Source organism: Populus euphratica, unplaced genomic scaffold (genome assembly GCF_000495115.2).
Source record: "Populus euphratica unplaced genomic scaffold, PopEup_1.0 scaffold377.1, whole genome shotgun sequence".
NCBI classification, from domain to species: domain Eukaryota; kingdom Viridiplantae; phylum Streptophyta; class Magnoliopsida; order Malpighiales; family Salicaceae; genus Populus; species Populus euphratica.
Genome location: NW_011500270.1, coordinates 145,294 through 159,538, shown reverse-complemented (window position 1 = coordinate 159,538; position 14,245 = coordinate 145,294). Strand labels below are relative to the sequence as shown.

The 14,245-nt window shown below is 27.1% G+C and overlaps 1 protein-coding gene across 2 annotated transcripts; it reads left to right on the top strand.

Moving 5' to 3' along the window:
• The first annotated feature begins 5,329 nt into the window (after window positions 1-5,329).
• LOC105112970 (Mitochondrial transcription termination factor family protein) lies at window positions 5,330-7,278 on the top strand. 2 transcript variants are annotated; one of them, XM_011008917.1, is made up of 3 exons: window positions 5,333-5,463; window positions 5,534-5,588; window positions 6,053-7,278. In XM_011008917.1, the coding sequence occupies exon 3, from the start codon at window positions 6,130-6,132 to the stop codon at window positions 7,036-7,038; it is 909 nt and encodes a 302-aa protein (XP_011007219.1). In that variant the 5' UTR covers window positions 5,333-5,463; window positions 5,534-5,588; window positions 6,053-6,129; the 3' UTR covers window positions 7,039-7,278. The 2 variants fall into 2 exon arrangements, with proteins under 2 accessions (XP_011007218.1, XP_011007219.1); XM_011008916.1 differs by having other exon boundaries at window positions 5,330-5,463; window positions 5,534-7,278.
• The last annotated feature ends 6,967 nt before the right edge of the window (window positions 7,279-14,245 follow it).

Sequence of the window (14,245 nt, the reverse complement as noted above, 5' to 3'; positions counted from 1 at the left end):
CTTTTTCTTTATTATTATTGTTGTTGTTGTTGTTGTTGTTGTTGTTGTTGTTACTACTTTTATTATTATTATTACTACTATTACTACTATTATTGTTGTTGGTGGTGTTATTGTTGTTGTTGTTGTATTATTGTTATTTATAATTTGTACAATTAACCTCTCTGTGGTTCAACCCTAGTCTTGCCGGGTTATTTATTATTTCGACACTCCTGCACTTAGGAGAAGATATCAATCTTTTAGTCGTGTCAAAAGTCTATACAAAGATGGGCAATAACATGGTAGAAAACAACATTTGTTTTCAATTTATTTTTGGCACAACTACTATAAATTATCAGTAGAGACATTTTAATTATGATTTTATCTATGTACAAATACAAAAAATCCATGCAACAGTCCAGTAATATTGATTCAATTAATCCAATCAAATTTGGACGTGCCAAGTTTGAATCTTGGCCTTTATACTTTTGCTTCTTTATATATATATATATATATATATGAATTGATATAAGTGAGGCACAAATTAAAATAAATTATATGTATGTGTGTGTCTAAAATAACATTTAACCTAGTGGCAAAAGACTTTGTAACAAGGTTGTCAAAAACACATTTTTAACACGACATAAAAATATAATATAAACTCGGATTGTAAAATTATAAATAATTTTTTTCCCCTTATAGTCATATATAGTTCAAGTAAAAATTCATATATAATTTAAGTGACATAAAAATATAATAAATTATTCATTTCCATAAATTTGTTAGGCTATAATTTACAAGCATGCAAACAAGGTTACATGAAATAGAACATTTCAAATAATCATATATCACATAGGATAATTTTTTACAGCAAATAGATGTAATATCAAACTATTTAGTATATTTTAACTGAAACCATGAAAACACATGATTAACAATGCCTTACATATTTTTTTACAATTCAATTTTCAATTTCAACTTCATCAACTCATCAAACCCAAAAAAATTAACAATGGCAACCCTTTAATAATACTAGTCATGTAACAAAATCTAAACAATACTAACAATTTTTAACTTCATTAATAATGACTCATCATTCACCTCATTCAATTGATAATTTTAAATTTATTAATTTTTATCAAATATTTTTGAATCAATCCAATATGTAAACAAAAAAAAATCATTAACAATTTATTCTCAAAGAATTAACCATAATCACTCATTATTTCATGTTTGCTTCTTCAACATTAAAAATAAAAATAAGTTTCATTAAAATCATAAACATATCAAATAAAAAATTTTCATTTAATTCACAAACTGAAACTTTCACTGACATCACAAACACTCATTTTAATCAATACATAGTATTTTAACATCACAAATCACATTCAAACAATTAAATCAATCAAACAAGTATGTAACTTAAGAATCTAAACACAATGTCCAATTAAACTACAAACCAAATAAAAAATAAGGTTAATATATTAGTGTTTAGGATCTTAGAAATCAACCTTCAATAGAAGTTGTTTGGGATCTTAAAAATTAACCTTCAATGATAGAGTAGGAGGTCACTAGTAGCTAGAAGTAGTGGTCATAGTGGCAACATGTTAGCTTCATGCATAAGAGAACCACCATAACTGTTAATGTGTTTTCCCGCGTGTTGATGAGGTTTGTAGGTGCGTGAAAACCTTCGTGTGATACACTAATTTGTCATATTTCTACTGGTACTAGAGGAATAGTGCACCATCGCTGGAGATGGAAGATCAAACAGGTTGAAGTTTCAAAGCTTTCTCTCTCTACTTGTAACTAAGTATTCTCAATCTTCTTTATGGTTTTTATTCTTCATTTCTTCTCAATCTTCTTTATGGTAATCTTCTTTATGGTTTTTATTCTTCATTTTCTTGATTATCTTTTGATTACAAGGTTATCATGGTGTGTGTTTAGTTTGTGTTTGATAGCTTGTAAGAGATTGAGAAAAAGTGTAAACTTATATATATTTTAAATGAGAGAGATATTTTTTTTGTTTAGAGATAGGGAGATGTATTTTTTTTATTTTCTCTTTTTTTTTTTAATATGTAGAGAAGATGAGATTTGAGAACTAAGAAGAAGACAAAAGTTTCATTGAGAAACACACTTATTTTTGTAATGAAATAAGTATTATATTTCTAATAAAAATATAAAACTAGTATTGAAATTACGAGTTTACTTATTTAACAAAGTTAGAACAATTTCAATTCATTTTTACTAGTTTTCAAGTTTTTAAAATGATTTTGCATGATAAGTATATGTTGACTTGTAAAATTATACGATTTTATGAGTCAACTCCCAATTTAAACAACCTTACTTAGCAAGTCATTACTCAATTCATATCCCAAACAACAAGTACATATAAAGTTAATGATGTTACAAAATTTAACATAAGAATAATCCTCTCAACTTATAAGAGCACAAATAAATATGTGATAGATAAAGATGTAAAGGCATTTAGAAATATAAATTTGCATAGTAAAAATATAACAAAAACTAAAATTCTCTTTTCTTTTCTTTTTAACATATTCTATTTTTAAAACTTTAAATATTTATAACTTCTTCGTACTTTAATGCAAAAAAAAAATCTCATATATCATTTAAAAGCTTGACAACTCTACTTTCAAGTGGTATTACTTTCATAATCTAATTCCTACTATATCGTTAGATAATAATGAAAGTAGGCTTTTTGAACACTAATTTTGGTTGAAGTTAAAAATAAAATTTCAATGGAAAAAAAAACTATTTTTTTTCATTGAAAACATGATATAAATAGATTAAACATGTTATTTAGACTAGAAAACAAATAACAATATGCTTTGATATCAATGTTGAAAAAAGAATAAAAGTAGGAAGAAAACAATATAAGCTTGTTCTAGGAAACTTATATCCTTATTATAAGCATAATCACATTAAATAATAATAAATCATACTTGTTATTCATTATCTAAATATACCTTATTTGCAAAAACAATTTTTCTCAAAATTGATAGAGTTTTCTTCATAAAGTCTTTTTTTCTCTTTATCTTTTCTTTATATATTTTTCTTGTGTCGTTTTCTTCTTAATGTTTATTATTGTTAATAAATATATTTATAAAAGTAAAGAATTACAATCTTTGACAATTATTATTAGGATATAATTCTTCATCATTTTCCTTTATATTACCTTAGTAATATAAATATATTAATATGAATTGGATTGACCTATCATGGGTGATCTAAATCTATTTTTTCTTTCAATTTACATCATTTATCAAACTCAAAATTTAAAATAAGATAAAAGGATGGATTTACTCTCGTATATACTATGTTGGTTTCCTTTTTCAATATCTTTCTATTCTTTCTTTTCTTCTCTCTCTTCTTTGTTTTAATTATATAAAAAAAAAGATTATTTTAATCAAAAGATAGAAATTGGATACAAATTCACCACTTATCAAACAATTATTTGTCTACTTGTAAGATGTTTTATGATTTCTCTCTTCAAATAAAAATCAACTCATCCTTCTAAAATCCTAACTACTACTCATTCTTCCTAGATTAGTAACCATAACAAAACCACCACCTATAGAACTGCAGTTATAGCCACACCGCCATCCATAAAAATGGCTACACATTGTTGATTATCTCAAATAACCCACGTCAAATACTATTCACGATAACTTTTTCATATCTAGCCACCACATTGTCAAACAACCCCACAACCTAAAGGATTCTAACCAAGAATTTAAAACATATTCATACAATAGTCGTCATAACCAGGACCCCTGATCCTTTTCTCTTCCTCGTCTTTACCTTAAACTAGCAACTCTAGCTACCATTTACCCGAGTCAAATGAGGATTTCAACTTTCACTCCACCACCAACCATTCAACCTAAATTCAGTCAACCAAACAACCCCTGTTTATCTTTCTCTGCCTTTACTAAATCAGAACAACTATCACAACTCAACCCCAATCCTCACAACAACAATCAACACTTGTCCAATAACAAACAAATTTTCCTACAAATTTTCCTCTCTCTCCATCACTAATCCTAAAAAACATAACATCAAGAACTTTTATGCGCATTATTTTGAAGAACTAGAAGATATTATATTGGTCTAAGAACACCATATTTGATTAAGTGCTAATATGTTTCAAATTTTAAATTGTCCAATTCAACTTAGTGTATCAATTTCATATAAATAAAGCAATTTGTTTTGATTGGAAAAAGAAGAGGGCTGGCCAGAGTTGGTGCTTTTGTTTTGTGGTTGTGAGGATTGTGTAGTGATTGTGGAAAAGATGAAAAAGAAAGAGGTAGATAAAAGGAAAATTATTGGAGAGGCTACTTTAATGGAGACAAAAATAATGAATAATTAATGTTGGTGGCTAGGGTTTTATGTTTGGAAGATAGATGAATAGTTTTGTTTTTTCATTAGTTTTTTTATGTGTTTTAGTAAGGATGTAAAGTATTCCACAACTTATAAACTACAGGATGTAAATTATATTTTTTGAAAGAATAAAGGCAAAATAAAAAATATAACTAAACAACCAAATGTAAAATGTAATTTACCTTTTTTATTTTATTTTTTTAGAATGGAGGTAAAATTTAATATTTTTTTTGTTCGTATTAACTACTATCTATTTTGTTATATATATAAACTATATTTTTTAAAATTAAAAAGGAAATCCTCAAACCTCTCAAACATGTCGAGGAAAAAAAATTATTTCCCTAAACTCTAGAATGATAAATAAGAAAGAGATATAAACAATGCATAAACATCCATTATATTTCCATTCATAAACAGAATTCGTTTAAAAAAATATATAATTTTTAATTGTGATTGTGATATTTAAAAAGTTATAAATTATAAGTTTAGAAAATAACACATAGAAAAAGCTATAATATTAACTTTTAAAGCATCATTAAATACTTAACAACCACAAATGTTGGCAATTCCGGATACTTAGATTATGTTTGAGAATATAATTGAAATCATGTTTGTCAAAAAAAAGTTTTTTTATTTAAAATTATTTTTTTATTTTAAAATTATTTTAATATACTGATATTAAAAATAATTTTTAAAAATAAAAAAATATTATTTTAATATATTTTTAAATAAAAAAATACTTTAAAAAACAACCGAACACAAATAAAAATACTTTAAAAAAAATACTTTAAATATATTATTTATCTATTACCAACCCACTAATATATTTTTAAATATATTATTTATCTATTACCAACCGAACACAAATAAAATGCTCCACCCTACCATCTTTGCTAACCCGTATGCACCACAGCGTCGTTCATCTACCAATGTCGTTTGAGCATCACATAGGTAACAAGTGGTTCTTATAGGACGACACGTCGTTAGTTCTTTATAAACGACAGGGTTCTAAGGGTCCCCAAACCCCCCTCCTCCTTCCCTGCTCGACTTCAACATCTCGTGCACTTCAGATCCCTCCTCTTCTCTCTCGGGGTGTGTGTGTGTGTGTATTTCTTGGCTTTGTATTGGTTTTTGACTAGCTTCATTTTGGTGTCTTGTTCAGGTTTGCAAACCCCACAAAGACTTTGGGTGGCAAAAATAATTGGTGATCAACCCACGTACTCTCTCTCTTCCTTTCACTTTGATTCTTTATAAAGAAATAAATGCCCTCTTAAAGGCTCTCTATTTCCTTGTTGTTCTCTTAATATTAGAAATTCTTGTTGAAAATTCAGTTTTGAAGCTTTGATGAGCTCAAATCAAACACATCATATGACATTTTATCTTTTACCCTTATTCTCTTAGCTTCAGTAATCACTGCCCAATTTTTTAGCGTGTTAATGTGTTTCTTGAAGGTTTTTCCCTAATTTAAAAGACCCTGTTTCGGTTTTATTGGGATATTGTGAGATTGACATGGAAGCAAAACCCAGTTCTTTAGTTATCAAAGTTGGCTCCCTTTTGGTAAATTCTCAAAGATATATTTTTTCAAGCAAAAACCCCCTATGTAGTTCTTGTATATTGTCTGGTACCTTCAAGTCTGTGACATGTTCGACTATAAGCCAAACCCAAGCTGAAACTGTATTAGGGGGTGGTGCAGAGCAACCAGCTAACTCGGTTGAAGTTCTGAGGAGATATGGTTGTAGTGATGATGACATAGAGAAGATGTTCCTGAGACGCCCTTCTTTGCGCAATGCTGATCTTTCCCAGCTTCAATTCAAACTAAATTTACTTTGGGGGTTGGGTATCACATCGAATGACCTTGTTAAGATCATTAATTGTCGCCCACGATTGCTTAGTGTTCGCATAAATCATTTTTTTGATGAGCGTCTGGAGTATTTTATGACCTTGTTTGGATCAAGGGAAACGCTACTAAAGGCCATTATTAGAAATCCTTCTCTATTGACATATGACTTTCATAATAGGATTAAACCTGTCATCACACTATATGAAGGACTGGGTATTAGTAGAGAGGATTTGGTTCCCTTGCTATTGTCACGGCCTACTATGATTCCGCGAACTTCATTTAATGATGAGAAGATGGAATACATACGCAAAAGTGGGGTTTCCAAGGGTTCCAATATGTTTAAGCATGTGGTTAGCATCATTGGGGTCTCAAGGAGTCAGACCATCTGTGAGAAGGCAGCAAATATAGAGAAGTTTGGGATGTCAAATGAAGAAGTTTGGCATCTTATCGGTCGTAGCCCCTATCTCTTGACACTATCTGTTGATAAGGTTCAAAGGAATATGACGTTTGTAGTGGGCACAATGAAGCTTTCTGCAAATGTGATCCTTGAGCACCCATTTTTGCTTTACAATAATCTGGAGGCTGTGTTGAAGCCGCGGTGGCTTCTTGCTGGGAAGATAGAGGAGATGGGTCTTTGCCCGAAAATTAAAGGATCATTGATGTTGAGGGCACTGAGGATGGCAGAACAGCGATTCTTGAAGGCATTTGTTTCATGTCACCCTGATGATGTTGCTAAAGAGTTGATGGACTTCTATACAATGGCAAAATGTGTCAAGCGGCTGGCCGTGTCATCGAAGAAGGCAGTGTTTAAAGGATTTCCTTTCTGAGTTTTGTTGCATGCCAGGTGCTCATATTCCAGCTTTAATCCATCTGATAGTATGTTTGAATTGCTGTGCACTTGGTGGGGACACTGAAATCCGAGTCATTGTTTAAGCAAATGTATGGTCTCCTATGATGAGGTAGTCCACTTGTTCATTGATGAGCAGATTGAGGATATTCAAGTTCAAGTTATTGAATTTTATTTAATTATATTATTGGATTTGAATTTATGTTTATTTTTTTTATTATCTAGTAAGTTTTAAGGTCAAATTTGATTTTAATTATGATTTTACCATTTATTTGTATTTTTTTATGTTGTAGAGAAATTATATGAATTGATAAAAATGTTACATGCTTTTGGTTTTACAACCTTTATTTTATCTCTTCTAAGCTCAATTCCTTTTTATATCCAACCTTTTTGTTTTTGTTAATTCTAAGCTTTATTTCTTTATTTAATTAACTTATCTTAAATCTTTATTTGTTCTATATGGTTGTGTATCATAGCAAATGTTTTTTTGTTATTATAATTAAACTATCATTCTCAAAAAGTTTATTTTAGCTTTTTTGTTTACAATCAAAAAATTTTTAAATAAAAAAAGTTTATATGATCAAGCACATTTTTAGATCTATTTTATCCTAAACCCTAGTTATTATTCATTCTCTTTACCAACAACCATCACAATAAAATTGACCACTAATCTAAACATGTCATAGTTGCTCAAACAAAAACTAAAAGAAAGATAATATTAACTACTACTCTAAATATGTCATAGTTGCTCAAACAAAAACTAAAGAAAAAGGAATGGGGACATAATAGGAAATAAAACTATAAAGAATGAAGTTTGTTCAATAGAATTAATGACATGTCATAAAATAGAAAATCATATATTAGGTTGTATATAAATTTGATAGGATTACTCAACTCCTGTAAATTAGGAATCATTTCTAATTAGAATATATGATTTGATTCGATTTTTAATTTCATGCTCGTATTTTTCTTTAATAATAAACTTTATATAAAATATTTTGATTTAAGTCAATTTGTTGATTTCTTTGTTTTTATGGTATCAAAATAGAGATTTGATCACTGATTCCTTTTGAAAAAACTCTAAAAAATTTTATCATTTCTTTGCCACTTTTGTTCACCATATCTGGAACAAAACATGTTGATATTCAATCCTTCAATAACTAGCCACCATTAATCTAGATCACCACCATCCATTTTAATAATGAAAACTTCTTGTGTTGGTCTCAATCTATACACATGTATATTCGAGGGTGAGAAAAAATAGTTTATCTAATAGACAACATAAAAGCACTAAAAAAAAGGAACTCAACATATGCTACCTAAGATGCTAGAAACCCTATGGGTTGTGAATTTCATGGATGAAGACTTCGCTCTAATTATGTGTTATTTAATGATATACAAACTTTTGGATAATGTAAACTAGATGGATTATGATCTAGGTAATCAATTCCAAGTTTACAACTTGACTTTGAAACTTGGTTAAGTCCAGGAAAGATAAAACAATATCACCAAATACTTCAACACACTAAAACTATTGTGGAGAGATCTTGTTATGTTCAATGATTATGAATCAAAATCTATGAAGGATTGCAACCATTTCAAGAAAATAGAGATCTTTTGGATTTATAAATTTCTTGTTGGACTCAATGTTGAGTTTAATAAGGTTAAAAGAATAATAATATGCATGAAACCCTACCTTTAATTGATGAGGCATTTTTAAAAGTTAAAAAAGAGGAGAGTTACAAGGAGAGTCATACTTGGAAAACAAGAAACTATAAATCATATAGAGAACTTTATATTAGTTGATGTTGATGTAAATACGAGTAGGATTATAGCGAATCAGCATAGGTGGATAACAAATCATTATTTGTGGTGTGACCTACTAGAAGCTTCATGGAAAACCACTTACTTGAAAAAATTACATACTTTGTGACAAACCTAACCCTAACCATATGGTTCCTAAAGCAAATAAAGTTGAGAAGAGTCATTATAGTTAAAAGCAAATGGACTAAATTATAAGACTTCTAAATTCCAATTCATTATTTAGTATTCTTTATGTTTTCTTGGCTCAAATAGGTAGTCATCCTCATCTTTTATTTTGTTATTCGGATTTCACTTCTTGAATCATTGATTTAGGTGTATCCAATCTTATAATTAATCATTCCTATCTATTTACAAATTATTTACCATGTTCTGGAAATGAAAAAAAAATTAAAATTTCATATGGTAGTTTCTCATCTATTACAGGGAAATGGTTAATAATAATTTGTGAGAGTATAAATCTTAAACTTATCCTCAATATTCCTAAATTTGCATGTAATCTAATGTTCATAAGTAAACTAATCAAAGTAGTACTATAAAAGGATCAAGTTGATCCAAATATTGACCTTTGGGATTATACTAGAAGAAAAACTCATGTAATAGGTAAAGACATACTTATCACCCTTACATAAGATCAACCAAATTCTTTAAGAGATGGTCCTGAGAATATCTCAGACATTCCTACTTCTATTGTTCTTTCTAATAAGGAGCCTATAGACATTTACATTCCTGTAGCTATTAAAAGGGAGTCCAATCATGTACCAACCATCCCATTACTAAATATTTATCTTACCAAAACCTTTTTAATAATCATATAGTTTTTATCTTTAAGAGATCTCAATTGTTTATTCCAATAAATATTTAGGAAGTTCTTGGTGATTCAAATTAGAAGTTAGTAGTTTAAGGAAGAATTGAATGCTCTAAAGAAAAATTGCAATTGAAAAGTAGTTGACATATTAAAAGGAAAAAATAAAGTAGGGTGCAAATAGGTGTTTATGATTAAACACAAAGATGATAGGAGCATAAAAAGATATAAAACAAGGTTTGTGGTAAAAGATTTCATACCATCATACAACATTGACTAACATGATACAGTTGCTCTAATAGCCAAAATAAACTCAATCTGGTGTTATTATTTTTAATAGTGAATTTTGAATGGCTTTTATATTAGTTAGACATTAAAAATGTTTTTCTAAGTTGAGACTTGAAAGAGGAAGTCTTTATAAGCATATAATATGGGTTTGAAGAGAGGATTGATAAATATAAAGCTTATAGATTAAAAAAAAAAAATCTTTCTATAGCTTTAAACAATCTTCCATATCATAGTTTCAACATTTTGGAAAAGGCCATAAGACTTCATAGTTATTGTCAAAGTCAAGTAAACCATACTATGTTATATAAACATTTAAAAAAAGGTAAAAATGCCATAAGACTTCATAGTTATTGTCAGTAAACCATACTAGTTATATAAACATTTAAAAAAAGGTAAAATTGATATCTTAATTGTTTATATGGATGATATAATTCTGACAGACAATGACAATGTTGAGCTAGAAAGACTTAAAAAAAATTGATAATGATTTTAAAATTAATGATTTGGGTGCTTTAAAATATTTTATTGGAATGTAATTTTCCAGACTTAAGAAAGGAATGTTTGTCACTCAATGTAAATATATACTTGATTTATTTCATGAAACAAGGTTGTTGGGATACAAAGTAACTAAAACATCAATTGAAGTCAACTTGTGTATTTATATTTTGTGTTTTACAAGAAATATCAAAATTTTTCTTTAGTCTTTAATTAACGTTAACAATTCATTTTAACTTTTGTTTAAAAAATTTACGCATACATAATCATCTCATTCTTTTATTAAAAAATCTCATGATCCTAGAAAACACATATATAACTTTAACACCTTATTGCTTAGGTTAGAAATTAATTTAAAATCATACTCGGATATATTAACTAGCATATAAACACCATCAAAGAGAAGTTAATACTTATATATATATGAACATTTGTAGTCCTTGTACTAGCACCTTTAGAAAAATATTCTACCAAGTTACTCACTCATTTGACATGTATATAAAATAGAAATTGATCCAACTAATTTAATATATTTTATTGTTGATGATTACTTTTTAACTAATCATGATATTATAAATAATAAGCAATGTTGCTCGTCCATTAATCTACAAATAATGGCCACTAACTTACTAACTTGGAAGCTACATTCAAAATAAACTAAGTCATTTTCTACATTTAAATACTTTCTTTACTAATCTCTTACATTATTTGTTACCTTAAGTACTAGATAATCTCTTTTAGGTCTATTATTCAAGGTTAACCTCATTGTTTTATAGTTTAGTCAATTCAAAAAATTACATAAATCATGAGTAAAAATTTAGACTTAACTTATTTACATTCTATTTTTCTATCACAAATTCTTTGCACATTTCTTTTCATCTTAGACTAATAAAAAAGTTCATGCAAAACACTTAAATTATTAGCAACTTCAAAATGTTCCATTAATCCACCATTATAAGATTTGTCATATGTATATGGTGTCACGAAGATCATCCTTCTAGATTAGATAAGGAGACATGGTTATAATATCACCCTTAATACATTATTTTTAAGGTAAGTTGCATTGTTTAATTTTCTGATTATTATTAAGGCTTTAATATGTTTTTCTAACTATTTGTTTGTCTATTAGTTAAAGAATATTCACCCCAGTAAGGTGGATTGCAACTTTATAAATCAAATCAAATCATTCTAAAGCCAGAATATATTTTATATTTTTGTTTTTCTTAATACTAAGTATACATCTTACGTATAAGTTTATAAATCTTGATATTAAAAATAAACAAATTGGTTTTTTTGATGGTTCTAAAATTTAGGCTGAATTCTAATGGATATTTACAAAATAGTTGTAAAATCCATTAATTGATTTTTCTTAAAAAATAAAGAAAATATTTCTAATTTTACAAAAATTTGCATGAAAATTATCTTAGAATTTGGCGACATACAATTTAAAACATAAATCTATTTTTTTTTTGAAAGAAGGATTTCTATTGTTTTTTATTTTTTGTTTTTAAAAAACTAGTTTATTTAATATAAAAAGATTTCAAAATCTCAAATATTAAATATAAGAAGATAAGTATAAAAGACATGGATGTGTGTATTTGGTTATTGTGACATTTGTGCTTTTATTTTATTAAGTAAATGGTGTGATTGTATTTTTTTTTATGTTTTTTATGTGGTTGTATATTGATTGTTTTCTTTATTAAATAATTAACTCAGGGATAATATGATCGATAAATGGGTTTTATCCTCTAGATATTGAGACTTATTATTTTTATATAAAAAATAAAAAAAGGTTTTGTTTTTGTTTTTATCAAAGAATCAACATAAAAATAGTATGATCTTTAAGCGGGTCATATATACTTAAGAAGTTAAGACTTTATTTGTTTTCATATAAAATAAATAAAAAGTTTATTTTTCATTTTTTATTAAAGAATTCTAGAGGAATGGTATAATTCTTAATTTTTACTATGCTTTGTAAGTTGAGACTTTCTTATTTTCATCATAAAAGTTTGTTCTTAAAGGTGATTGAAAATGTTTAATATGATTTTATTTTTTAAAATGAAAATTATGTAAATATTTATCTAATACTTACATATAAATATCATTTTATAATATGTGAAATGTTTATCTTTTTTTAGGTCTTGGGTTACATTTCTTATAATTATAAAGAATAGAATGGACTTAGACTAAATTAACATGAGCTAATAAACACCTATTGAGTATAAGTGGCAGCTTTTAAGCTCATTTTAAACATAACCAAATAAAATAAATCAAAGCTCAATTTATTATTCACTATTTTATTAGGTCCAGTGCTTGTATTTCAAAAATGAGGATTAGGTCATGTAATTATGCCCATGTTTCAAATCACAGTCTTGGTTTTAGTATTTTTTTTATTTTATTTTTTTTACCATAATCACATATATTAGTTTAAGCAAAATCATATCATTAAGGCATAATATGTATCTTTTATCATTAGAAACAAATATGAAGTAACTTAACTTATGTATGATATTTTAAAGTGATTTTTATCTTTCTTTATTATAATCAATTTTTTATCTAGAACTCTGAAAAATCAATTAGAACTTTTAATTATTGTAAAACTAGAGGACAACTTCTTTTTTATTTTTTATTTATTTTACCTCTTTCAATTTGATCAGCTCATTTAAATATAGCTTATAACAAGTCATATAACATTGAAAACGAGGTTTTTCACCTAGCTCAAGATTTTGGATCATTTTATATTTGTTGATCAAATTTTATATTAGATGTTCTAGCTTTATTCTGCCCATTCCATTTCAAGTGTAAAATCATTCAAATAGAACTAAATCAGTTCAATTTGAACCTCTAAATCAAATTAGAAACCCAGGTATAAAAGACATTTTTCTTACCCTTTCTTTTCTCTGAAATTCTAATCCCTAATTTGTCACCTCTAAAAACAATCACAAATTCATAATTGACATTCATTCATAATCAACATTCACTTTCTTATATCCTCATCCTTCTAGTCTGCCACTTTGCCCTTTTCTTATAAGTTGTAACTTCATTATTTATCTTTGGCTATTGTCTCTTGTCTCTATTCTTTTTTTCTCTATAATTATTTTAATTAATTATTGATTATAATATATTAATGGTCCATTGAATATTTGTCCATTACATAACTTATAATGGATTTGTATCTTTTTTTCCTTAATTATAATTAAATCATGTTTAATTTGATTAATTTTAGAAAATGTACTTAGTCTTATTTTTTGCTTGTGTGAGCAAGAAATAGATTCATGCTTTAATCAATCATTTGTTCTCCTTTATCTTATGATATGAAAGTCTTGTTGTTATCCAGTACCATCCCTCATCTCTCATTTTATTTTTTATAAATTTTAGTGGTTGTTCATAGATCATGTGTGATTTAACCTGTTTGTTTTAGATTTTTGGTCTCGTTTATTAACAATAACAACTCGATCAACCATGTCTTTTATCTTGTCAGTGATGTGGCTTGTTAGCATACATAGACTTGGTGGATTATTTTTCTTCTTTATAGATCCCTATTAATAATCGTTTATAAAATGTTTAGAATATTCCATTTTTATTTTTTTAGCATACTAGTAATATTCTTGTAAGTTAGTGAAATTAAAGTAAAGTTTTTCTTACAAAATTATTTATTTTATTAAACTCTAATATAGAGCTTCAAACTCAATAATGCTTTTACCTTAGTATATTCAATATTGGATTAATGACTTAGAGCATTGGGTTAAATTTGATTAGTTAAGGATATTAAATTGGT

What these genes read in the sequence shown, in the direction of transcription:
- LOC105112970 (XM_011008916.1), top strand. Translation starts at nt 5,881, where the DNA reads ATGGAAGCAAAACCCAGTTCTTTAGTTATCAAAGTTGGCTCCCTTTTG.